Genomic DNA, 25,571 nt, shown 5'->3' with positions numbered 1-25,571 from the left:
CACAGCTCTGGTGACTGACTCAAAGAACTCAGTCAAGCTGAGCAGGCATGATATACACTTCACAAAACCAACTTGCATGGGATCCAGAGTTTGGAGATTCCCTATATCCTTGTTAATTAGGTCCATGATGATGCGTTCCATAGCCGTACATATCAGACTCATCAGGCTAATGGAGGCGATAATTCCCAGGGTCTGTTGTCGTTACCCCTTTATGGAGAGGGATGACTGTAGCAGTGCACCATTCTGTAGGGACAAAGCCTGAGGTGAGTCTGTGATTGAACAGGGCAAGCAGGTGTGGTGCCAATTCACTTTGTAGTTCATGTAGAACACAGCCAGAGATATTGTTAGGTCCCATGGAAGCTGTATTCTTGGCCTTGGACAATGCAGCTTTAACCTGTGCTGCAGTAATGCTGGGTGCCTGGCATTCTTCCATTATTGCAATTGGTCCTTTAGGGGGAGAGAGAGGGGTAAAGTTGGCACTGAATCTTTCAGCCAGTATGCTAGCAATATCTGTTGGCTCAGTATGGGAGGTACCATTATGCAGTAACTCAGAGCAAATCTGGGTATTGCCATGGATAATCTTGATATAACTATAGAAGGCATTGTGGTTGTTTTTAGTGTCTGCCACAATTCTGCCTGCATATTTAGCTTTAGAGATTTTGATGAGGGATCTCAACTTTTTGTTGAGGCTAATAAGGGAGTTTTTCCAGTCTTGGGACTTCACTGTTTTCTGCAACAGTTCTGTTTTCAAACTATGAATTGCAGCTGTAAGTCTTGGAGGACTATACATATTTTTTTAAATTGTGAGGATTCAAGATAAGTAGAAAAAACTAGGTTTGACCATGTGGTGAAATGTATATGTGGCCATATCTGTCACCATTGCATAAAAGGTTGATGTTGAGTCTTTATATACTTCCATTCCAATGGAAGGCAGGAATGAAAATATAAGATTATACTTACCTAAGAGATTAATATTTTGTTATTCAGTCTGTTCTTCCACTTGCTGTTTCCCCTTTCTGACAGCTCTATAAACCCATCCCCTTCCCATTTACAGTAATAAAATACTAGGGACTTTATTTTGTTTGTTTGTTTACCAGGGAAGAGTACTGATCCCTATGGATTTTTTTGGCTCAGCCCAAGAGCTGAATCTGGTTAAGTGACTTGCTCAGAATCACATGGTTAGGCAGTGGAGGCTGACAGAATGAAACCTTGGATGTCTAGACTACAAGAAATAATGCATCAACAGCTCCTTAATCCTCTGCACCAATTGCCAGACTTCGAGGTGTAGTTCTTATCTGGGCCCGCAGTTATGCTCATAGTAGTGTGCTTGTGTGTGTGCGGACATGCATTGTCATATGCATACTACATATATGCTACTCAGCTTATTGGGTGACATGATCTACATCAAACAGTGTTAGTCATTATCCAACCTGTGAAATTTTTGCTAGTGAATTCTATTAGTTTATCTGTTGTACAACATCACTCCTAATGTATTGTTAATCAGCTTCAAGCCAGGTTTCTCTACTTTGACTGTGCTATTTTGCTTTTATGCAGCTGTGTAAGTGATTTTTCTGAATCCCATACATACATAGGTTCATAGGTTCATAGGATGGTACTAGGCTATCAGCCCTAGGGCCTATACAAGCCTAGCCATAATAATTCCCTGGCTATTTCTTTCCACACTATTTACTTCCCTGGACCCCTGTCTAGCAGGGCAACTGACGTGATCCCCGGGGTGAATTTGCTTTCTCCCATCCAATCGTCAAGGTTCCTTTTGAAGAGGGCCAAAGAGGCACTTTGCATGACATGCATGGGCAATCTATTCCAGAGTCTGGGGAGTCTCTGGGTCAGGAACCTATCCCTCCAGCATGTTTTGTTTATTGTGATTACAAGGTTTATATCCCTGGAGTGTGTGGCTCTGAGGGATTTGGATTTCTTTAAGTGTAGCATGTCCAGCAGCTTTGGGTTTGACATGGCCTTGTATGTTAAGCAGAGATCGCCTCTGAGTAGACGATATGCGAAAGAGTATAGCTGGAGTTTTTTAAGGCGGTCAGTGTAGGGCATCTGCTTTAGGCCTGTGATTCTTTTAGTGAAGTATTTCTGCGGCCTTTCCAGTTGTTGCAGATGTCTTGAGAGGTACATACCAAACAGGGCATTGTATTCTATAATGGGGTAAAAACAGCCAAAGTGCTCCACCGACAATAGTACACCCAAAGCAGGCACAGAAGGCTAAAATAGAAACGCTCCACTCCACAGCTTGGAACAAAACAGGTTTATTGCAAACCAATAAAAAACACGTAGATGTCACCTCAAATGTATACAACAGTATACGGTATCCACAATATCCACAGTAGTTAAGCGCTTTCATCTGACTAAAGGCAGACTTCATCAGAATAGCTGTTATTTTGCTCTGGTTGTTTAAATAAGCCCTTTTGGTGCCAAAACATCCATCCCATATAAATTTGTTATAAATTAATCTAATTAAAATTAGTGATATAATTATGCTTTATTGTTATCCTAAATACTATAATATTTAAAAATACATGCATATGCATAAAAATATATAATGTGTTGTACAATAAATATACTTTAAAAATGTACATTAAAAATGTAGTGACACATATATTGTTTATCTGTGGACATCTATATACATAATAGAATGTCTATGTACATAGTTTTCCTATAAAAAATATGTAATATAGTATAGTTGATTTTCCTACATATAGGCACTATGTTTAATCACATGTCACACTGAAAAGAGTGAGCACTGAAAATTTCTCTCACTCCTATGACAAGAATTAGCCCATACTTAAAAAAGGCTTTATACTAATATAATCATTTAGACCCGGAAGTCTAGTGGCGTCCGTAAAAATCTGCCATTTACTCTCCTTCTTACACAATAATGCTTTAAAATTACCCCCTTGCACTGTTACATCAACATGATCAACAATAGTAAATTTAAATTGATGTTTGTCACCACTATTCAAAATATGCTTATATAAAGCATTTTTCTTGTTTTTGGTTTTAATAGAGTAAATGTGGTCATATATCCTTTGTCTCAATTGTCTCTCCGTCTTTCCAATATAAAACGCCGGACAATAACTACAAGTGGCGATATACACCACATACTTTGTGTGACAATTCCCTGCCATACTCTTAATTACAGTACCATTAAAATTGTCCAATTTAAATCTACATGTTTCATTTATATATCTGCACTGATTACATGCTCCACATCTTTTTGTGCCCTTAAATAGTACCATGTCCTGATGTTTTTTGGATTCCAAAATCCTTTTAAGGTTAAACCCCGTCTTATATACAAATTTAGGCCCAATCCCTAATATCTGCACTAAATTATCGTCCATGGTAATAAGATTCCAGTGTTGTCTAATAATGTTTTCAATATTACTAACCACTGGAGAATATGTAAGGGCACATACTCTATAGGTGAAGCCTTCTGTTTTCTTATTGTGTGTTAGTGCAGAACCTGTCTTAAAACTTTGACCCAACAATGGTGCGTATTTCTTACCCCACTCTCTTTGTACATACCTAACTATATCATTTAATAACTGCTCAGGATAACCTCTATCTTTAAACATAAATTTTATGTTTTCCAACTCTTTCTCCATTGTTTCCCTGGTAGATGACATGCGGGCTGCCCGGATGCACTGCCCTTTAAATATATTTCTAAACATGTGTTTAGGGTGGTTACTACTATATTCTAAATAATCGTTAGAAAACGTTTCCTTCCTGTATATTCTAGAGGTAAATCCTTCTTCCCCATGACTTATAAAGGTTTCTAAATATGCTACACCATGGTTGTTTGTGTTAAATGTAAATTTTAAAAAATTAGTAGTACTGTTTATATAATCAATAAAAGGTTGAATCATGTCCTGTGGGCCTTTCCAAAGGACAAACAAGTCATCCAAAAATCTTGAGTAATAGACTATGTACTTGTAGAACTCACAATTGAACAAAAATGTAGTCTCCCATTCCAGCATAACCAGATTGGCGAATATGGGGGCACAAGATGCTCCCATGGCAATGCCTCTGGTTTGCTTGAAGAATTCATTTTCAAAATATATATAATTGTGGTCCATCACTAGTCCCATCATATCAGTGATCAAACAAATTTTGTCCCAGTCCAGGTTGGAATATTTTCTAAGACTATTACAAAAATAATCTAATCCTATTTCCTTTGGGATACAGGAAAACAAGTCGATAACATCAATGGTGATGTATATAAGATGCCTATCCCATAACAGCGGTGTCAAATGACTAAGGAACATCCATGAATCCTTGATTAAATGGGGTATATTATTATATACTGGTTTCACCCATTTATCAATGGCTACCCCCATAACGAAGGTTTTAGACTTACTGCCTGATATAATGGGTCTGAAAGGTGGACTATCCATATTTTTGTGGACCTTTGGAATCCCTACAATAGTAGCCAGGGTAGGATGTTCAACTTTAAGGTAATGGTAGACATCGCTTGTGATTCTATGGTCAATCAAATATTCTTCTAAAGCTAGGTCTATACGTTTGTACCCAATGTTCACTTCATTCAAAGAAATGGCTTCGTAGTTACCAGAATTATATAATATATTGTAAACTTTGTGAATATAATCCATCAAAGGGTACAACACTATCCCTCCCCCTTTGTCGGGCTTCATAATCCTCACTTCCTTACTGTTAATAAAAGTTTCCAAACATTGTCTTTCATTGTCAGTTAAATTGTCATCATAGCTCCTTTCCATTTTGTATATTTTACAATAACTATATATATCCTGGCTAGCCATTTTCTCAAAACTAGCTATAATGGGATTACTTGGGGGAATGTATGTACTTTTCTTTTTAAGAACGCATTGTTCACTGATATGCTTATCTGCCTCTTGTGTATTAAATTGGACAGCCAGATTCAATCGGCGGCAATATAATTTAAATTCAGTAATAACATCAACTAAATTAAACTTAACAGTAGGTATGTATTTCATACCTTTTGCGAAAAGAGTGTAAAATTCCTCTGTTATAGCAATACTGGTATAATTGAATACTTTAAAACCTTTGTACGTAGTTATTATCTTGTCTGCTATAAAGCTATGAGTCGCGACTAATTCAGGTGTCTCAAATGAATTGTGTATGTCAGTAGTCTGGTGTATATCAGGACATAATATAGTCCCAAATGTGCTAGGTAGGTTAACTTTTTCATCCGTCACTAATGTTACATCCCTAGGACTAATGTCACCTATATTGGAACCAATGTCCACATCCTGCACATTTATCTCATTCTCCAATTCCTTGGGGTGTATGGGTTCTTCTGTGGTGGAAAATACCTGCCCCCTCGAAAATTTGTCTCTTGTTTCTCTTGCCTATCTTCCTTTCTATACAAACTTTCACTATCACCAACTACTTTACCCTTTGGCCATATATAAGCCCTATTATTTGAATATTGGTCCAAATCACGTTCTATTTTCCTGCTTTTTCTATTGAAAATATTAGTAGCTTTTTGTTCAGCTAAAACAAACTGTTTTTCATGTAATTCACCCCAACTGGGAAATGCATCATTATACACTATCTCATGGTTCAGCTTCTCAACTTCTTGCACCAACTGAACCAGTTTCTCATCATTGTTCTTGATCAGTAAATTCATATAGCTGAAGCCAAAATTGTCAAACAATGCATTAAATTCACACATGTTATGCTTGTTTAAATCTACACCCATAGGTATTTTAAAAAAACGAATTCCTTTAGGAACTATTTTCAATGAAATACATTTAGAAAAATAAGCATTTTCAATTTTCAAGTTCTTAATCAATAATAATTTCTTACCAAATAAATATATTTTGTCTTTTATTGGTGTATTGAATCCCTTTGCATTCTGCCCAACAACATCACATTCATCATTAACATTGTGTTTAGTGAAATCATAGCCATCATTCAAAAAATAGTCCAAAAAGTTAGTAGTGGCATTTTTATTTGTCCTTTTGCTGTTTTTTCTTTCCTTACTCACTTCGTTCGCATAACCACTTTTGTGTATTCCCCCACTTTTTCGAACATTAGGGCTAGAAATATTACAGCGATTGTCTTTACATTTTAAATTTTTTTTTTTTTTTTTTTTTTACATTTTAATGCACATTTTTAAAGTATATTTATTGTACAACACATTATATATTTTTATGCATATGCATGTATTTTTAAATATTATAGTATTTAGGATAACAATAAAGCATAATTATATCACTAATTTTAATTAGATTAATTTATAACAAATTTATATGGGATGGATGTTTTGGCGCCAAAAGGGCTTATTTAAACAACCAGAGCAAAATAACAGCTGTTCTGATGAAGTCTGCCTTTAGTCAGATGAAAGCGCTTAACTACTGTGGATATTGTGGATACCGTATACTGTTGTATACATTTGAGGTGACATCTACGTGTTTTTTATTGGTTTGCAATAAACCTGTTTTGTTCCAAGCTGTGGAGTGGAGCGTTTCTATTTTAGCCTTCTGTGCCTGCTTTGGGTGTACTATTCTATAATGGGTCTAATGAGGGATGAGTACAGTGGGACAATGACCTCCTTTTTTCTTGATGAAAAGCCCTTAGTGATGAGGTGTGCCACATAGAAGGATTTCCTAACTGTTGTGGCGATGTGGTTATCGAAGTTGAGACCACTGTCCACCTGTGTCCCTAAGTCTCTTATCACACTTTCGGTGTTTAGTGTACTGCCATCTATATGGTAATTCACAGGTACATGTTTTTTCCCAAAGGGGATAACTATACATTTCTTGGCATTGAGCTTGAGTCCATGGCTCTGGCACCAAGCATCCATTTCTGTAAGGCCCTTTTGTAGAGTATCCACATCATTTGGGGATTCAATAATGGCTCCCAGTTTGCAGTCATCTGCAAACTTTGTTAGCCAGAGTCCCTTAGTGTTGGCCTGTACTTCAGAGAAGTAGATGCCAAACAAGAGCAGTCCCAGGACTGAACCCTGAGGTACTCCATTTGTCACTTGTCTGGAGCTGGATTTGGAGTCGGCTACTTTTACGGTGTGGGTTCTATCAGTAAGCCAGTTAGCAACCCATTGGGTGATGTAGGGATTAATGCCCAGCTTAGTAAGTTTATCTATGATTCCACAGTGGCGGATGGTGTCAAAGGCCTTGGCAAGGTCTATATAGGCTGTGTGAACCACCTTACCCTTGTCCATGGCTCTGTAGACTGATTCAAAGAAGTCAATCAGGTTCAGGAGACAAGATCAGCCCTTCACGAACTCAAACTGGGTGGGGTCCAGTGTTTGAAGGTTGCCAATGTCTTTGTTTATAAGTTCCATGATAATACGCTCTATGGCCTTGCAGATAAGGCTCGTCAGACTGATGGGATCGTAGTTTCCGGGATCCAAGGTGGCTCCCCCCTTGTGGAGTGGGATAAATGTAGCTCTGCACCACTCAGTGGGTATGAAACTTGAGGTGAGGCTATGATTAAACATGACACTTAGGTGAGGTGCCAGTTCATATTGTAGTTCATGTAGTACACAGCCCTGGATGTCATCTGGTCCCATGGATGCTGTATTCTTAGCTTTGGAGAGTGCGTTTTTTACTTGTGCGGCTGTTATTACCGGAATTTGGCAATCTTCCAGTATTGAGATGGGCCATTTAGGGGGTGAGAGGGGGGTGAAGTTGGCACTGAATTGATCTGCCAGGATATTGGCAATATCCTTGGGATCAGTATATTTAATGCCATTCTGCTTTAGCTCATAGCAGATCTGAGCATTGCCATTTAGATTCTTGACATAGTTATAGAATGCCTTGTGGTTGTCTTTGGAATCTTTGGCAATTTTATTTTCGTAACTAGCTTTGGAGGATTTTATGAGGGATCTCAGTTTCTTACTGAGGTTGGTAAAGGAGTTTTTTGCATCCTGGGATTTTCCTCTTTTCTGTAACAGTTTCTTTATTTTGTTGTAAAGTTTGTTTATGGCAGGGGACTACCAGATTGGCTTCCTTTTTTGGATGAGAGCATCTTGGTTCTTTTTGGGATGGAACGATTCATGCATGAGTGGATGTGCTCGTACAGTGCCTTAGTGTAGGATTCAGCAGTTGAACTTTCAGTTCCTGTCTGCATGGGTGTCATGAAGTTTGTCACTTTTGACTTGAGTAGCATGAAGTTGGCTTTTGAGAAGTTTTTTATGGAGGTTTCCTTACTGGGGGGTGGGGATGGGATGTGGATGTTAAGGGTGATTAGCTTATGGTCAGACCTGACTAATGAGGGGGTGACCATAGGTGTGGAGCATCGATTTTCCATGTTGGTAATGACCAGGTCTAGGATATTGGAGACCCTGGTGGGACCATGTATTTGTTGATCCAGGGCATTGGAATTTATGAATTAGAAGAACCATTGGGCAAAGGTGTTGGTACACGAGTAGTTTTCCCAGTTAATGGCAGGGTAGTTAAAATCACCCAGTATTAGGGTGTTTGGTTCTATCTTAATATTTTCCAGTATGTTTAGAAAGGTGTAGTGAGAATCTTGGGGCATGGTGGAGGATCTGTAGCAAGCTACAATTTGGATTCCAGTCTTACCTAATGTTAGCTGCACCTGGAGAATTTCAGACGCATTGTGTTGGGAAACTAGCCTGGTGGTGTGAATATCCTTGGTGAATATTGACACTCCTCCACCTTTAGCGTTTCGGTCCTGGTTTGGTGGCCGAAAAGTGTGGTAAGAGTTGTAGCCTGGTACTGCAGGGGTGCTCTCTGGAGCCTTGAACCAGGTCTCAGTTACTGCACAGATATCAATGTTCTCCATTTTTAGGAGTGCCTCGAGAGAGTGCATTTTGAGGTTTAGACTTCTAGCATTGAGTAGCATTACCTTCAGATTTTGCATGCTTGTACCTGTTACGGTGGTAGTTTTGTCCTTTGAACTTTGCCTAAAAAAGGCACTATAGGGGTGGCAAGAGCCTTAGCTAGTAACCTGAATCCCAGGGGCGACATGTGCAGAACATCTCTGGCAAAGCATCGTGGTCTGTCGATCATGTCGTCCCAGGCAAACAGATACTGGATCCCCTTTGAATGATACCAGAAGCTTAGCCAATTGTTGAAGTCAATCATTTTGTCCTTATATTGTGGTATCATTCTGGGCAAAGACAGGATGCTATTCAGGGCTAGGGTCATACCTGCCTGGGCTACATGAACTGAGAGCTCCTCCATGTCTCTTTTCATGTAGTCAAGGGAGGTACATCTCAAGTCATTCACACCAACATGGACAATGACAGAGTCATATTTGTACTTGTTGTGGAGTGACTTGAGTGCATGCGTTATGTGGTGGATCCTGGCACCCGACAGGCAGCTGACTGTAATTTTCTCCTTGTTCAACCTGGTGAGTGGGACATCAGTGCACCGGACTATAGAGTCACCTATGACTAAAGTGTTAGGTACGTTGTCTTGCCTTAGGGGCTGTTGCTGGGTGGCGCACTGACTGTTGTGAGCTATGTGACACTTTGGTTGTGATTGGTGTTTGTCTGCGTTTCAGCGTCAGAGGTACTTGTTGCTTGGGCAGGTTACAGTTAAGGGCCTCTGCATATGTGGATTTAGTGTTGCTATATGTGGGTGTTGGTGGTGTGGGTTTAGAAGGGCTATGTGTTGCTTGAGGTGTAGTGTGGGTGTTAACCATCTCCTCTTGACTGTCCAGCACAATCTTGGGTGGAGAGAGCTTTGCTTCCATTTTGGCTATGTAAGTGCATCTCTCACAGGTTGTAATGTTGGGTGGTAAGAGGAGAGGGTTGTCTGTGTACATGAGGCAATTGCTGCATTGCCCCAGCATGCCTAGATTCACCAGGTGGACAGGAGAAATCACTGGAAGCTGACCCTTGGACATGCCTGGTTTGGTCCTTTTTTTTGTGTAAAGTACAGGAGCTGTCTTCCTTTACCTTAGCAAGGTACTTTGGAATTATAGGCTGTTTAGTGCCTGCAATTAATTTCTCCTTATTAACAAGGAGAGTTGAGTGTTTGTATCAGTTTAAGGCTTCCTAGTGCTTTTCAGCAGGTATTAGAGTAAGTGCTAGTCACAGGGATGCTTAAAGGTAAGATGAAAAAAATGCACACTGCAGTGTGCACTAGAGAAGTTAGATGTGAAAGTAGGTAACAAGTTTTACCTGTTTAAAAAGTTAAGGTTTAGTGGAGAGTTACTATTTTTAAAACAGCAAGATGGATTGAAAGGGGTGGTCACTTTTGTATTCTGGTACTATGGAATATAGTAGGATGGCCAGTAAATTTAAATAGTTGAAAGGGAGGGATTTCAAAAATGATGATTTTGTGATTACTCACACAAGCCATTGAAAGCAGAGAGGAAGTGAGATATATGGTCAGATTAACATAAGAGGCAGGCAACAAGAAAGACAGTGGTATTTAACAAGACAACTGTAACTGGGTTGTAATATGGTAATATGGATCAGCTTTAAAGAACCAAAGATCAAAACACCGATGTTCATTTTTGTGAGACTGAAAATACCGAAATCTGACATACTCAAAAGCTGAAGCTTTCACAGGGTAAGTAAACACTTGCCTGACATGCCCTTTTCTCCATTGTAGTACAATCCTGGAGTTAGTATATATATTTGGGGGGTGTAGGGGAAGCAGCCCCCCACATTAGAGGGTGTGGGGTGTGTAGCCCCTCACTCGGCATTTTCAGTCTTGCGAAAATTAATATTGGTGTTTTGATCTTCGGTTATTTAAAGTAGATCCATATTATATATAGAGAGAGAGAGAGAGCAAATGCATATTGCTGGAACATTTGTATGTCCTTATGGGGTAATTTGCATATATCCCATGATGCTTTGATGAAAACAGTTTTTTTTTTTCCATAGCTGGTACTCTGTTTTTTCAAATACCTTTATCGTTTTGTCCTATATGTACTTGTGGTCAGCCCTTTTTTAGTTTCAGACCTTATTTTGCACATAAAAGAATGAACAGCAAACTTTTTATAAGGTGAGTATTTGAAAGTCTGATTACATTTTCTCATATGCTCTATTAATGATCCCCCCCCCCAATGGGCAAACTATATCATGTTTTGAACTATGGGAGTGTGTATTTTGACCTGAATCCAAAATTCAGAATATATGTGCATTTTTAAAGACTGTCTGCTGGAGATCTTGCATGTTCTTAAGACAAAAAAATATGCACATTTCCCATATAGACTTTGTCATTTGATGGCTAGATTTTTCTTTTATGAATGTGCTCTAATTTCCTTGGGTCTTTATATATGGGTGCTAATACATTAGCTCTTGAATGTTGTTTTGTATGCCCAGGGATGTTGTGAAGCACTCCTTAAAGGCCAAGTGCTTTTCAGTCCCTGAGTGTATAAAATATGTACTTCACACACGTATGTGTTTATTATATTTATTTATTTACTCATTCATTTTATTTATTGATTTTATTGTGTGTGTGGGCAGCCGCAGTGGTGCAGCGGTTAGCATTGCCACCTCACAGCAAGAGGCTCTCAGGTTCGATCCTCGGCTGGGGTGCCTTTTGTATGGTGTCTGCATGTCCTCCCTGTGGTTGCGTGGGTTTCTTCCAGGTGCTCTGGTTTTCTCCCACATCCCAAAGACATGCTGTAGGTGGATTGGACACTCTAAATTGTCCCTAGGTGTGAGTGCATGTGTTTGTGTGTGCCTTCTGTGGAAAGTTGGGCTGGCAACTCGACACCGTAAAACTCCACTGCCAATCATGAGCGGATAGGTAATCCGCTGTGACAACCCCTAACTGGAAAAAGCCAGATGAAGAAGATTTTAGTGTGTGTGTGTGTGTGTGTGTGTGTGTGTGTGTGTGTGTGTGTGTGTGTGTGTGTGTGTGTGTTTGCTTTATTGAACAGGTAGCCCTAGTAAGATAGTGGCCTCTTTTCAAGAAGACCTGACATGGCATTCATAATAACTATGGGAAACTTGGCCAGGGCACTGTGAACATTCCACTACTCTTCCTGACTAATATACCATCTGGGTATGTCATGACTGAGGCAAGTCTGATATGGAATTCGGCGAAAGGTCACTTCTACCAACTATACCTCAGCAATAGAAGGTGTTATCAAGAAGTCAAAGTCAACTTTTTTCAGGTGGTGCATTGTGGAACAGAGTGCAGAGCTGTGAGAAGAATGCAGAACTAAAACTTGTTGGAGCAGCAGAAGTTTCCTCACTTTAGGTGTTTGCAAACAATAGCCTCCATGGGTTGCTAGTCTTTTTGGAATAAAGTAGTTGCTCTGTCTAGCGTATCTATTCCCCATGCAAGCAGTTTCTACAGAAACCATATATGATTGTTTCTAGAACTAGGGAAAACTATTAGGAGTCTCCACAAATGGATTTATGAACATGTGTATGCCATTAGGAATAACAATGTGAATAAGGCTTTGTATAAGTACATGTAACACTGTGGTCAGGACTATAAATTCTTGTTTGGTATTTTGGAAAAGTTAAGAAAGAAGAGAAGGGTGGTTATTGGGAGAATAAAGTGGAAGTGTGTGAATTAAAATCGCAACTAAGGTTGAACGCTACAATGTTAGCAGGTATTAATGAGCACACATCCATAGTACAAATACTTAAGAAGAAAGCAATGATTTTATAAGATTTTTAAATTATACTATTTTTCTCTAAGAAAATAATGAGCAAGTGTGTCACATGATGCTTCTATTGATATTTGACATGATGCTTATTTATGACAAATGGTTCTGAAGAAGTCCTATGTGTGTGGACGAAAGCGCCTGACAATTTTTGATTATTTTTTATTAAAGTTTTTTGTAAGCTGAGTTAGCGGTATTGAACTTCCTGGACCTTATTGGGAATAATTCCACCTCGTTGGCTCTTTTTTGTTGTTTGATTGTTTTTAGAATCACCATTCTATACTGTAGTACATAATTTTAACAAAAGGAAACTGAAGGCACTTCACTTTGTCTTCTTTTACAGCGCATGATCTCATTTTAAATAAATGATATAAGGTTCATATATGGAATTGAGATGTTTTGACAGGAGCAAGATCTGCAAACTAAATTGCTAAAGTGATTTCAGGCTGTGCAAGCAATATATATAAAGTTAGTGTCAGGCTGGGGATTTAGGCAGAGGTATGTGAAGGATTTATTGAAAACTTAATAGATGATGATCAACATAAGCATATAGAACAATCAATAAATAAAAATAATGTGTGGTGTGATATCCTGGCCAGCCTAAAATATATTTATGTGGAAAATCAGGGTATTCTAAAAGGAATCTTCCTATATTATAATGCAAAGATTACATTCAGAGCACAGCAAAGACAATTATTTTAAGAAATGTGCAAGAAGTGGGAGACAGTTCATGTCTGCTTTGATTGGCTGAAGAATAGTCAGGAAGATGCTTAAAAATTAATTAGTGAACGTTTGCTTATCATTCTAATTTTGGATCCAGAACATAATAAGTTTTCACAGGAGGACACTGCTTAACTTATGAGTTGCGGAACATGTTCATGGGAATTCATTTCTTGTACTTAATACGATTTCATTATTGCAGGTAAATGAATAGATTGAAAAGGAAGAAGCAATAAATGATGGCAGATAAACTTAAAAGGAATAGATGGCTCAAGGAAAGGACCAACCAGAACACATAAAAATACTCACCCATAATATCAATAGTTGAATAGCTCCTATCTATCGATGGAGAATATTATAGTGGGTAAAGAAATGAAAAGGTGTTATTTGCTTAGTTCAGGATGTTATACATGTAGATGTACAAGAACTAGCACATATTAATGTTTTTTGGAAGTAAAGAAATCTGGTAATTTCCACACAAACAGATTTTCATGTTAACTTTATTGACCCATTGAGGACTGTGATAATTGATGTGCTCATTAATGAGAACAGATGAAGGATCATTATTGTTTATGCTTCTACATCTCCATCAGATAGAAAACAATTATGGGATAGGTTACATGACTTTGTTTTCATAATTTGGGGTGGTGATGTTAATTCATATTTTATAGATATAAATTCAGTAGAGGGAGAGTGGTCAGACAAGTTTACCCCTATCTTGCAACAGCCTGTATCTGGCAAACTCCAAAGTCAAGAACATGCTGTACAAAATGCACATTAAATTAAATTAATAATGTATAGTTACAACATTCCCTGGACACAAACATTGTCAAGCAGATTATGGCTAAACATTGGAGTTGTGTGATCAGTAACAAAACATTAATTAGTAAAGTGAGTGATGGCCCAATGTTTATATATAAAATCTCTCAAGAATATTCAAGGAGTTTTAGAAAAAAAAAATGAGTAATTTAAAAGTATTTATTTATTTATTTTTATTTATTTTACATTTGTTTACCGTTTTTATTTTATAGTCTGATTGGATACATGTCCATTTTCAGTGGAGGCCTGGGGAAAAAAGCTCCAAATAGACAAACTTACATAGATTACACAAGAAGTTGGACATTAGAAAATATAAAACAAAGTGATTATGTACAATAGTTTAGTAGTGTTCCCTAGTAGGAACTCATAATTCTCATGGATAGATACAATTAAAAGCAGGAGATGTCAGATTGGATATACAGCTTGGTGACGTAGTTGCATGTTATGATATTTACAGACTATGCTTTCAGTTTATAACTTAATCAGGGTTGGTACATGGGCAAAGCCAGTTCACTTTGAGATACTGTTTGAGGTTTTTTTTTTAAAAGACTTTTGGAGGATTGTAGGATTATATAGTTTGGCAATGAATTCCAGGTTTTGCCAACAAAGTTGGCAAACAGGGATTCACCAGTAGAATTATTAGCTTTGTGGGTTTGGACCAGTAGTTTGTTGGCTGACTGTAGGGATCTCAGGTTGCTATATGGCTTAATAATATTTATAAGTGAGGGGGTATCCTCAGGGTGGTACAGAATTTTGTGCGCTATTAAGAGTTGATTGAACTGAATTAAGGTGGGCAGTTCTAGCCACTCTAGTTGTTTCAGGTTCTGGCAGTGGTGGGTTCTATAGGTGGAGCCAGTGGCGAATCTGGCAATATGGTTGTAGCTATGGGACAGCTTACCTAGTTCAGATTTGTTGAGGTTTGAGAGTACAGGCGAGGCATATAAAAGAGTAGAGAGTAGGTGTGACCGGGCGATTGCAGTCCTAGCCAGTGGGTTTAAAAATGTCTTGTTTCTATACAGTGATCCAATCTTCTTATTGATGGTCTGTATGATTTTGTTTTCATAATTTGGGGTGGTGATGTTAATTCATATTTTATAGATATAAATTCAGTAGAGGGAGAGTGGTCAGACAAGTTTACCCCTATCTTGCAACAGCCTATATCTGGCAAACTACAAAGTCAAGATCATGCTGTACAAAATGCACATTAAATTAATAATGTATAGTTACATCATTCCCTGGACACAAACATTGTCAAGCGGATTATGGCTAAACATTGGAGTTGTGTGATCAGTAACAAAACTAGGTCAAATTTGAGATTATTGTCTATGATAACACCTAGAAGTTTGGTGTGTTGATCTGAGGAGATAGTGGTGTTAGACGTGACAGAGAATGAAAGTGTGGCAGATCTGCTAGTGGGGGTGAAGAGTAGAAGTTTAGTTTTATTGAGGTTTAGCAGTAGGCATTGGTTGGCGAGCCAGTTCTCAATAGTATTAAATGTATTTTGGGGTAGGATTTGCAGTTCGGATGGGGAGATGGCTGAGGAGATCAGAGTGGAATCATCTGCATATTGAATACAGGTAGCTTTAGGGATAGCAGTGTGAAGGTTGTTGATAAAAATAGAGGAGAGTAGTGGACCTAGTATGGAGCCTTGAGGGACACCAAGTGTGAGAGGTAGCTGGCTGGAGAGTTTGCCCTGCCATAGTACCGTCTGTTGTCTACCAGTCGGGTAGGACTGAAACCACTGAATTGCATGCTTATTGAGGGAAATAGATTTTAGAGAAAGAATGAGAAGTTCATGGTTGACCATGTTAAAGGCTTTTGATAGGTCAAGAAAGAGGGTGGAGGACAGCCTATTGTCATTCCTGTTTTGGTTTATGGCATTTGTAAAGGAAAGGAGGGCTGAGGTGGTGCTGTGGTATGGCCTGAAACCATGCTGGGAGATGGATAGTAAGTTATTCTGTGTAAGGTATTGCATTAGTTGCTTGTGTACACATTTCTCCATTATTTTGGCTAGTGGGAAAAGAATGGCAATGACCTTATTGAGTGGGATGACATGGGATGTTTTCCAGAGGGAGGATATAGTGCTTTCAGGTAAGGCTCTGTTGATAAGGATAGATATGGGATATGCAAAGGCATCTGCAGCTATTTGTAGGTACTCTGCAGGGAGGAGGTCAGCAGCAAGTGTGGTAGGTTTTATTTTTTATAAGTGTTTTGATAAAACTAGTGGATATTGGTTGGAAGCTAAATTGTGGGTGATTAGTGGGTAGATTAGAGGTGTGGTTTAAGTTTGTGGGGGTTAGTTGATTTGCTAGGGATTGGATTGTTTCAGTGAAAAAGTTATTATAAGCACCAGCTATGGTCTCTGGGGAACTATGGGTGTGGTTAGCCGGGGTTAGGATGGTAGAATGACCTGGATGAAGCAGTTAATTTAAACCTACCCAGAACTGTTGAGGGTTGTTTTGGTGTTTTTGTTGGAGATTTTGGTAGAAGCTTTTTTTATCTAGAAAAACAGATTTTTTTTTTGTATCATTCCTGAGTTAACGATATTTTAGATAGTCAAGTGGGGTTTTAGTTGTTCTCCATCTGGCCCAGGCTCTGTTTCTAGTTTTGATTTTAGATTTGGTATATTTTGTAAGCCATGGTGCTGTGTTTGATCTAGATTTTATTGTACGTGCTGGAGCATGGGAATCAAGGATACTTAGAAATTAAGTGTTAAAGTGAGCTGTAGCATCTTCTAATGGCAGATGTTTTAGTTTTGACCAGTCAACTGCTTTTTGTTCGTTTAGGAATATAGCAGTGCCAAAGTTTTTCTTGTTTCTAAGTGTTTTATATTTGGTCTGGTGAGGGTTTCCTGCTTTATGTTTTATGATATAGGTTAGTAAATGGTTGCTAAGGTCATTAGGGAGAGTGCCAGCTATGTACACTCGGGGCTGGTTATTAACTAGGATCCAGTGTAGGATACTTTCCCTGTTGGTTGGTTTGTTTATCCTAGTAGGAGAGGTTATGGTCTGTTTAAACCCAGATAAGTTTATAAGTTTATAAGGGTGAGGGGGTTTTGGAGGAGCAGGGGTGCCAGTCAATATTGAAGTCACCAAGAATTATGGTTTCTTGGGGATAGGTAGTGGATAACCAGTATAGGATATCCTCTAGGGTATTTAAGTTGTTGCCTGGTAGAATGTAAGCAGAGACGATGTTCAAGCATTTGTTGTGGTTAATCTGTAGTTTGGTTATGAGGAGTTCTGCATTATTGAATTGGGGTAGTTGAATGGTGTCTCTATTAACAGAGTATTTTTGTAAAGGACTGCTATCCCACCTCCTTTCCTTGTAGTACGGTCTAACCAGTGAATATTATATCCTGGAGGTAGTATCTCATTATCAGTAGTACTAGGTTAGTACGGTCTAACCGGTGAATATTATATCCTGGAGGTAGTATCTCATTATCAGTAGTACTAGGTTAGTACGGTCTAACGGTGAATATTGTATCCTGGAGGTAGTATCTCATTATCAGTAGTACTAGGTTAGTATGGTCTAACCGGTGAATATTATATCCTGGAGATAGTATCTCATTATCAGTAGTACTAGGTTAGTATGGTCTAACCAGTGAATATTATATCCTGGAGGTAGTATCTCATTATCAGTAGTACTAGGTTAGTACGGTCTAACCGGTGAATATTATATCCTGGAGGTAGTATCTCATTATCAGTAGTACTAGGTTAGTACGGTCTAACGGTGAATATTGTATCCTGGAGGTAGTATCTCATTATCAGTAGTACTAGGTTAGTATGGTCTAACCGGTGAATATTATATCCTGGAGATAGTATCTCATTATCAGTAGTACTAGGTTAGTATGGTCTAACCAGTGAATATTATATCCTGGAGGTAGTATCTCATTATCAGTAGTAATAGGTTAGTACGGTCTAACCGGTGAATATTGTATCCTGGAGGTAGTATCTCATTATCAGTAGTACTAGGTTAGTATGGTCTAACCGGTGAATATTATATCCTGGAGGTAGTATCTCATTATCAGTAGTACTAGGTTAGTACAGTCTAACCGGTGAATATTATATCCTGGAGGTAGTATCTCATTATCAGTAGTACTAGGTTAGTACAGTCTAACCGGTGAATATTATATCCTGGAGGTAGTATCTCATTATCAGTAGTACTAGGTTAGTACAGTCTAACCGGTGAATATTATATCCTGGAGGTAGTATCTCATTATCAGTAGTACTAGGTTAGTACAGTCTAACCAGTGAATATTGTATCCTGGAGGTAGTATCTCATTATCAGTAGTACTAGGTTAGTATGGTCTAACCGGTGAATATTATATCCTGGAGGTAGTATCTCATTATCAGTAGTACTAGGTTAGTACGGTCTAATCGGTGAATATTATATCCTGGAGGTAGTATCTCATTATCAGTAGTACTAGGTTAGTACAGTCTAATCGGTGAATATTATATCCTGGAGGTGGTATCTCATTATCAGTAGTACTAGGTTAGTAAAGTCTAACCTGTGAATATTATATCCTGGAGGTAGTATCTCATTATCAGTAGTACTAGGTTAGTACAGTCTAACCGGTGAATATTATATCCTGGAGGTAGTATCTCATTATCAGTAGTACTAGGTTAGTACGGTCTAACCGGTGAATATTATATCCTGGAGGTAGTATCTCATTATCAGTAGTACTAGGTTAGTACAGTCTAACCGGTGAATATTATATCCTGGAGGTAGTATCTCATTATCAGTAGTACTAGGTTAGTACGGTCTAACCGGTGAATATTATATCCTGGAGTAGTATCTCATTATCAGTAGTACAAGGTTAGTACAGTCTAACCGGTGAATATTGTATCCTGGAGGTAGTATCTCATCATCAGTAGTACTAGGTTAGTACAGTCTAACTGGTGAATATTAGATCCTGGAGGTAGTATCTCATTATCAGTAGTACTAGGTTAGTACGTTCTAACCGGTGAATATTATATCCTGGAAGTAGTATCTCATTATCAGTAGTACTAGGTTTGTACGGTCTAACCAGTGAATATTATAGCCTGGAGGTAGTATCTCATTATCAGTAGTACTAGGTTAGTACAGTGTAACCGGTGAATATTATACCCTGGAGGTAGTATCTCATTATCAGTAGTACTAGGTTAGTACGGTCTAACGGTGAATATTATATCCTGGGGGTAGTATTTCATTATCAGTAGTACTAGGTTAGTACATTCTAACCGGTGAATATTGTATCCTGGAGGTAGTATCTCATTATCAGTAGTACTAGGTTAGTACGGTCTAACCGGTGAATATTATATCCTGGAGGTAGTATCTCATTATCAGTAGTACTAAGTTAGTAAGGTCTAACCGGTGAATATTATATCCTGGGGGTAGTATCTCATTATCAGTAGTACTAAGTTAGTATGGTCTAACCGGTGAATATTATATCCTGGGGGTAGTATCTCATTATCAGTAGTACTAGGTTAGTGCGGTCTAACCGGTGAATATTATATCCTGGAGGTAGTATCTCATTATCAGTAGTACTAGGTTAGTATGGTCTAACCAGTGAATATTATATCCTGGAGTTAGTATCTCATTATCAGTAGTACTAGGTTAGTACAGTCTAACCGGTGAATATTATATCCTGGGGGTAGTATCTCATTATCAGTAGTACTAGGTTAGTACGGTCTAACCGGTGAATATTATATCCTGGAGGTAGTATCTCATTATCAGTAGTACTAGGTTAGTACAGTCTAACCGGTGTATATTATATCCTGGAGGTAGTATCTCATTATCAGTAGTACTAGGTTAGTACGGTCTAACCGGTGAATATTATATCCTGGAGGGAGTATCTCATTATCAGTAGTACTAGGTTAGTACGGTCTAACCGGTGAATATTATATCCTGGAGGTACTATCTCATTATCAGTAGTACTAGGTTAGTATGGTCTAACCGGTGAATATTATATCCTGGGGGTAGTATCTCATTATCAGTAGTACTAGGTTAGTACAGTCTAACCAGTGAATATTGTATCCTGAAGGTAGTGTCCATTATCAGTAGTACTAGATTAGTACAGTCTAACCAGTGAATATTATATCCTGGGGGTAGTATCTCATTATCAGTAGTGCTAGGTTAGTACGGTCTAACCGGTGAATATTATATCCTGGAGGTAGTATCTCATTATCAGTAGTACTAGGTTTGTGCGGTCTAACCGGTGAATATTATATCCTGGAGGTAGTATCTCATTATCAGTAGTACTAGGTTAGTACAGTCTAACCGGTGAATATTATATCCTGGAGGTAGTATCTCTGTTTGTCAGTAGTACTAGGTTAGTACGGTCTAACCGCTGAATATTATATCCTGGAGGTGGTATCTCATTATCAGTAGTACTAGGTTAGTACGGTCTAACCGCTGAATATTATATCCTGGAGGTGGTATCTCATTATCAGTAGTACTAGGTTAGTACGGTCTAACCGGTGAATATTATATCCTGGAGGTAGTATCTCATTATCAGTAGTACTAGGTTAGTACTGTCTAACCGGTGAATATTATATCCTGGAGGTAGTATCTCATTATCAGTAGTACTAGGTTAGTATGATCTAACCAGTGAATATTATATCCTGGAGGTAGTATCTCATTATCAGTAGTACTAGGTTAGTACGGTCTAAGCGGTGAATATTATATCCTGGAGGTAGTATCTCATTATCAGTACTACTAGGTTAGTACGGTCTAACTGGTGAATATTATATCCTGGGGGTAGTATCTCATTATCAGTAGTACTAGGTTAGTACAGTCTAACCGGTGAATATTATATCCTGGAGGTAGTATCTCATTATCAGTAGTACTAGGTTAGTACAGTCTAACCAGTGAATATTATATCCTGGAGGTAATATCTCATTATCAGTAGTACTAGGTTAGTACAGTGTAACCGGTGAATATTATATCCTGGAGGTAGTATCTCATTATCAGTAGTACTAGGTTAGTACAGTCTAACCAGTGAATATTATATCCTGGAGGTAGTATCTCATTATCAGTAGTACTAGGTTAGTATGTTCTAACCAGTGAATATTATATCCTGGAGGTGGTATCTCATTATCAGTAGTACTAGGTTAGTACATTCTAACCGGTGAATATTATATCCTGGAGGTAGTATCTCATTATCAGTAGTACTGGGTTAGTACAGTCTAACTGGTGAATATTATATCCTGGAGGTAGTATCTCATTATCAGTAGTACTAGGTTAGTACAGTCTAACTGGTGAATATTATATCCTGGAGGTAGTATCTCATTATCAGTAGTACTAGGTTAGTACAGTCTAACCGGTGAATATTATATCCTGGAGGTAGTATCTCATTATCAGTAGTACTAGGTTAGTACGGTCTAACCGGTAATATTGTATCCTGGAGGTAGTATCTCATTATCAGTAGTACTAGGTTAGTATAGTCTAACCGGTGAATATTACATCCTGGAGGTAGTATTTCATTATCAGTAGTACTAGGTTAGTACGGTCTAACCGGTGAATATTATATCCTGGAGGTAGTATCTCATTATCAGTAGTACTAGGTTAGTACAGTCTAACCGGTGAATATTATATCCTGGTGGTAGTATCTCAATATCAGTAGTACTAGGTTAGTACGGTCTAACCGGTGAATATTGTATCCTGGAGGTAGTATTTCATTATCAGTAGTACTAGGTTAGTACAGTCTAACCGGTGAATATTATATCCTGGAGGTTGTATCTCATTATCAGTAGTACTAGGTTAGTACGGTCTAACCAGTGAATATTGTATCCTGGAGGAAGTATCTCATTATCAGTAGTACTAGGTTAGTACAGTGTAACCGGTGTATATTATATCCTGGAGGTAGTATCTCATTATCAGTAGTACTAGGTTAGTACAGTCTAACCGGTGAATATTATATCCTGGAGGTAGTATCTCATTATCAGTAGTACTAGGTTAGTACAGTCTAACCGGTGAATATTATATCCTGGAGGTAGTATCTCATTATCAGTAGTACTAGGTTTTAGCAGGTTTCCATAAGACACACAATGTCTGGGGAGTGGGTTGCTAGGAGGTAAAAATACCAGTGAAAGAATGACTATATGTGTAGCATGCAAGCAATATGGGGTATATACATGAGCCTTGTTTTACATGATCATCGTAGGGTGATTCCATGTCCCAGGTGTTACGATTGTACCATCACAAGCAAAGTTTATGTTGTCATATATACCTAATAATGTCTTTTATGTGGGCAAAATAGAAAAAAAATCTTCAGCAATATACTGCATATATCAAGATGTATACAGTAACAAGGGTAAGAATGTAAAGAATTCTTTGCCTAGTACTCTAGTCTGATTTTTAAAAAAGTGAGCTGATTATTGTTGAAAAACGTGCAGGAAATGTAAGAGCTGGTAACTGGAATATGCAGATAATTACATTGGCAAATAAGATTAAATTGTGGAATGATACCACATTTGAATGGTAACGCCTCTGTTTCCTCATAGTTAAATCAAAAAGGCTGACATACTATGATTTGGATGTGTGTTTTTTATATGTGTTTCAGACTGGTGAGAATTAATGTCAGGGTGTATAAAATGGGGTGGGTGAAATGACTTACTTTAATGAAGTTCTAAGTACATTGAGGATAAATTTGCTAAATAAAATTTATAAAACCCATTAGAAGGAAAGTTTTAAAAATGGAATCAGATGAATAACCTTATGCTCATCTGAAACTATGAGGCAGAAATCAATATGAACTTTACCCTTATAGACAGTGAGTCTTATAATGAGATCAAATGTAACCAAACTATGTACTCCTTTTTCAGATTGGTTGTGTTGACCTGCATCCCTTTGATGGGGGATTTAGTCACTTCAGCCCAGAATACTAAATATACTAAAACTAAAAATGCACTACCCATGGAGTAAGGGGAATACTTGATGTTTTGACTGAAATCTGAGGATTCCTCCTGTCTCTGAGGTACTGCTACCTTAGAGTTACTTCTTCCATATCCACAAGATTATAAAGTAGAGGTTATTTGCAATACTAAATAATGCTTCCAACATTCACAACTGTTCACATAGTCTAGCCATGATAATAATTCTACAAATGAATCCCATAACTGGTAGGAGAATCCACATATACAGATAGATGGAATGGATAGGTACATATTCGAAAATATAGATATAGCTATAGATGTGTTTGCAAGTGTATTTGTAACACAAAATGTCTTATTATTTAAAGATTTGGAGCTAGTGCTTGAAAATAATAATATGCAGACAGATTAAACTTGGGAAAGTTTCTTACAGCACAGTTGTTTAATACTAAATATTTATTAAAGACATCAGCATGTGGTAGTCTGGAGAAGACAAAAATACACACTTTTAATATGTTAATAAAATATTGCTATTGCTTAATTAAAAACTTTGCATCATATGTACCAGTCTGGTCATCCCAGTATCATGTCTGTTTAACTAGATGAGTACTTATCAGTGTTACCTGTATAGCAGCCTGCAGCCATCTCATCAGATGAGCAGCTCTGCTTTATTTAATTCTGTTATAGTTTTTATCAGCCTAGTAATACCCAATAGAAATCAATGCCTGTTTTCGGGAGGGACCTGTGATGGCTGATGACATTATGACTTGCTCATAGTTACAGAGTATGCAGATGCATGTGTTAGGAGCACACCTACGACATACAGGTCATGGGAGTTACTCGAATCTACTATCATATATAAGAAAGTGATGAGAGCTTATTACCTGGGTGTGACCTCCATTCCATTTGATCTGATGTTCATCGATAACCAAGTCAGGGCTGGCACTGGTGTTGTATCGTCCAACTTCAACATAGCTTGATAATCCACTGTCACTAACTTGCCAGTTCAGAATATCATAAACAGCTGGAGGGTCACCATTTATGTCAAAGAATATTTCATCTCCAGTTTTGTCTCTGAAGTGTACTTTCTTCAAGTATGTCAACAGCTAAGGAAAAAGAAGCAAAGCAAAAAAAATCTATAAAAGAAGATTGATATTGTATTATATATTTCTGCTTATTAAGTTCCATAAAAAATGAATAAATTGTTTGGTTTAAATTCCAGTGGGAGTAGAGGAATAATTAAACCATTATAGGGCTTCAGATTGCTTGTAGAACATTGAATCATGCAGCTATTCGACATTGGGCTCATTTGAAATGTTTTTGTATTTCTGTGCATCTGTGCAGTCTTGGTTCATTTACTCAGAGCTACACAATGCCAAATAACCACCCTACACACTCAGATTCTTTTATACTAAATTTGACTAAACAGAAGCCTAGAAACATATAGGATAAGAAATTTGAATTTCTTGCTAAGTTACTGAAATAGCCCTGTATTTATTTTTGGCATTTATTGTTATCTGAGTCAGATTTGCTTTGGTTTAAATTTTAATGAGAGCTGAATAAGAACTAGGCCATTTCTAAGCCTCAGATTATTTATAGAGCCTTGAATTGTGCTGTCTTGCTATAGGACAGTAGATTCATTTGAATTTATTTATTTATTTTTTTGTATTTCTGTGCTGCTATAAGTTGCCTGTATTTGTGTAGCACTGTTCATTGTGCAGCCATGTTAACCTGTGCACTTTGTAGATGCAAGTACATGCTCAAAAGGACTGTAGGTAAGGTAATAGATCAGGGCCCCTGCATCCATGCCTCTGCATGTTCTAGTACAAGTGTTAATGCCCAGCAGCCATTCCAGTGTCCCATCACTTGCCACTCTCTTCCCCAATTACCATAAAATACTGTTCAAACTTGTCAGTGTACATACTATTTTCTACTTTACTTCTACAGTGATTACAGATATCTGGATTTAATTAAAAACTTTATGAATGGATGGATGGATTTCAAATGTTATAACAAATACTGATAGCTGTGTGCTAAACAAAACTGCACAGTCTCACGATGAAAACAAACTTAGTATGAGCAACAGTAAACTTCTCTGCACTTGAAACTAACATTCAGTGAAACTGGATTGAAACCCACATTCATAGAAAATGTAACTGGCCAGATGGGCTGTTTCTAAACCATTGGCCCCCTGCACAAATCTTTAGGACCAAGCATAAATGCATGTTTTGATTTCATTAGAATCCACCAACATCAGTCAATATGCACAATCTCTGTAGAAGTAAAAGTCATTAGTATAATTCCACATTAAAGAGATCTGGAACTAATGAAGAGGTTGCTACTGGCGAACAACTTTACATTTCAGTGTTTCATCTACAAATTCATTGCCTGATGCTCTTGAAGAATTAATTGCCTATGTTACATTAAAAAAAGTTGGTAAGCCAGTAATATTGTAATAGGGAATTACTGATAAACCCTCAACAAGTTCATAGTTACTAGGAATCTCATACAAAGGAGGACACATTCAGGAGTGCAAAAGCACTAGCCCCTCTTAATATGCACCACATAATCAGCAGTCAGAAGAGC

At 37.9% G+C, this 25,571-nt stretch overlaps 1 protein-coding gene across 1 annotated transcript in view; it reads right to left on the bottom strand.

Annotated features, from left to right (window-relative positions):
- LOC122790549 (extracellular calcium-sensing receptor-like) overlaps positions 1-25,571 on the bottom strand; it is a 319,135-nt gene that overhangs the window by 194,164 nt on the left and 99,400 nt on the right. The window contains exon 4 of the mRNA XM_044058097.1: positions 23,870-24,091. Coding sequence (XP_043914032.1) covers positions 23,870-24,091 — 222 coding nt within the window. The remainder of the gene's footprint in view (positions 1-23,869; positions 24,092-25,571) is intronic.

The sequence above is a fragment of the Protopterus annectens genome, chromosome 16.part0, assembly GCF_019279795.1.
Source record: "Protopterus annectens isolate FY-2018-M chromosome 16.part0, PAN1.0, whole genome shotgun sequence".
NCBI classification, from domain to species: domain Eukaryota; kingdom Metazoa; phylum Chordata; order Ceratodontiformes; family Protopteridae; genus Protopterus; species Protopterus annectens.
This window is presented reverse-complemented; position numbering and strand designations above follow the sequence as displayed.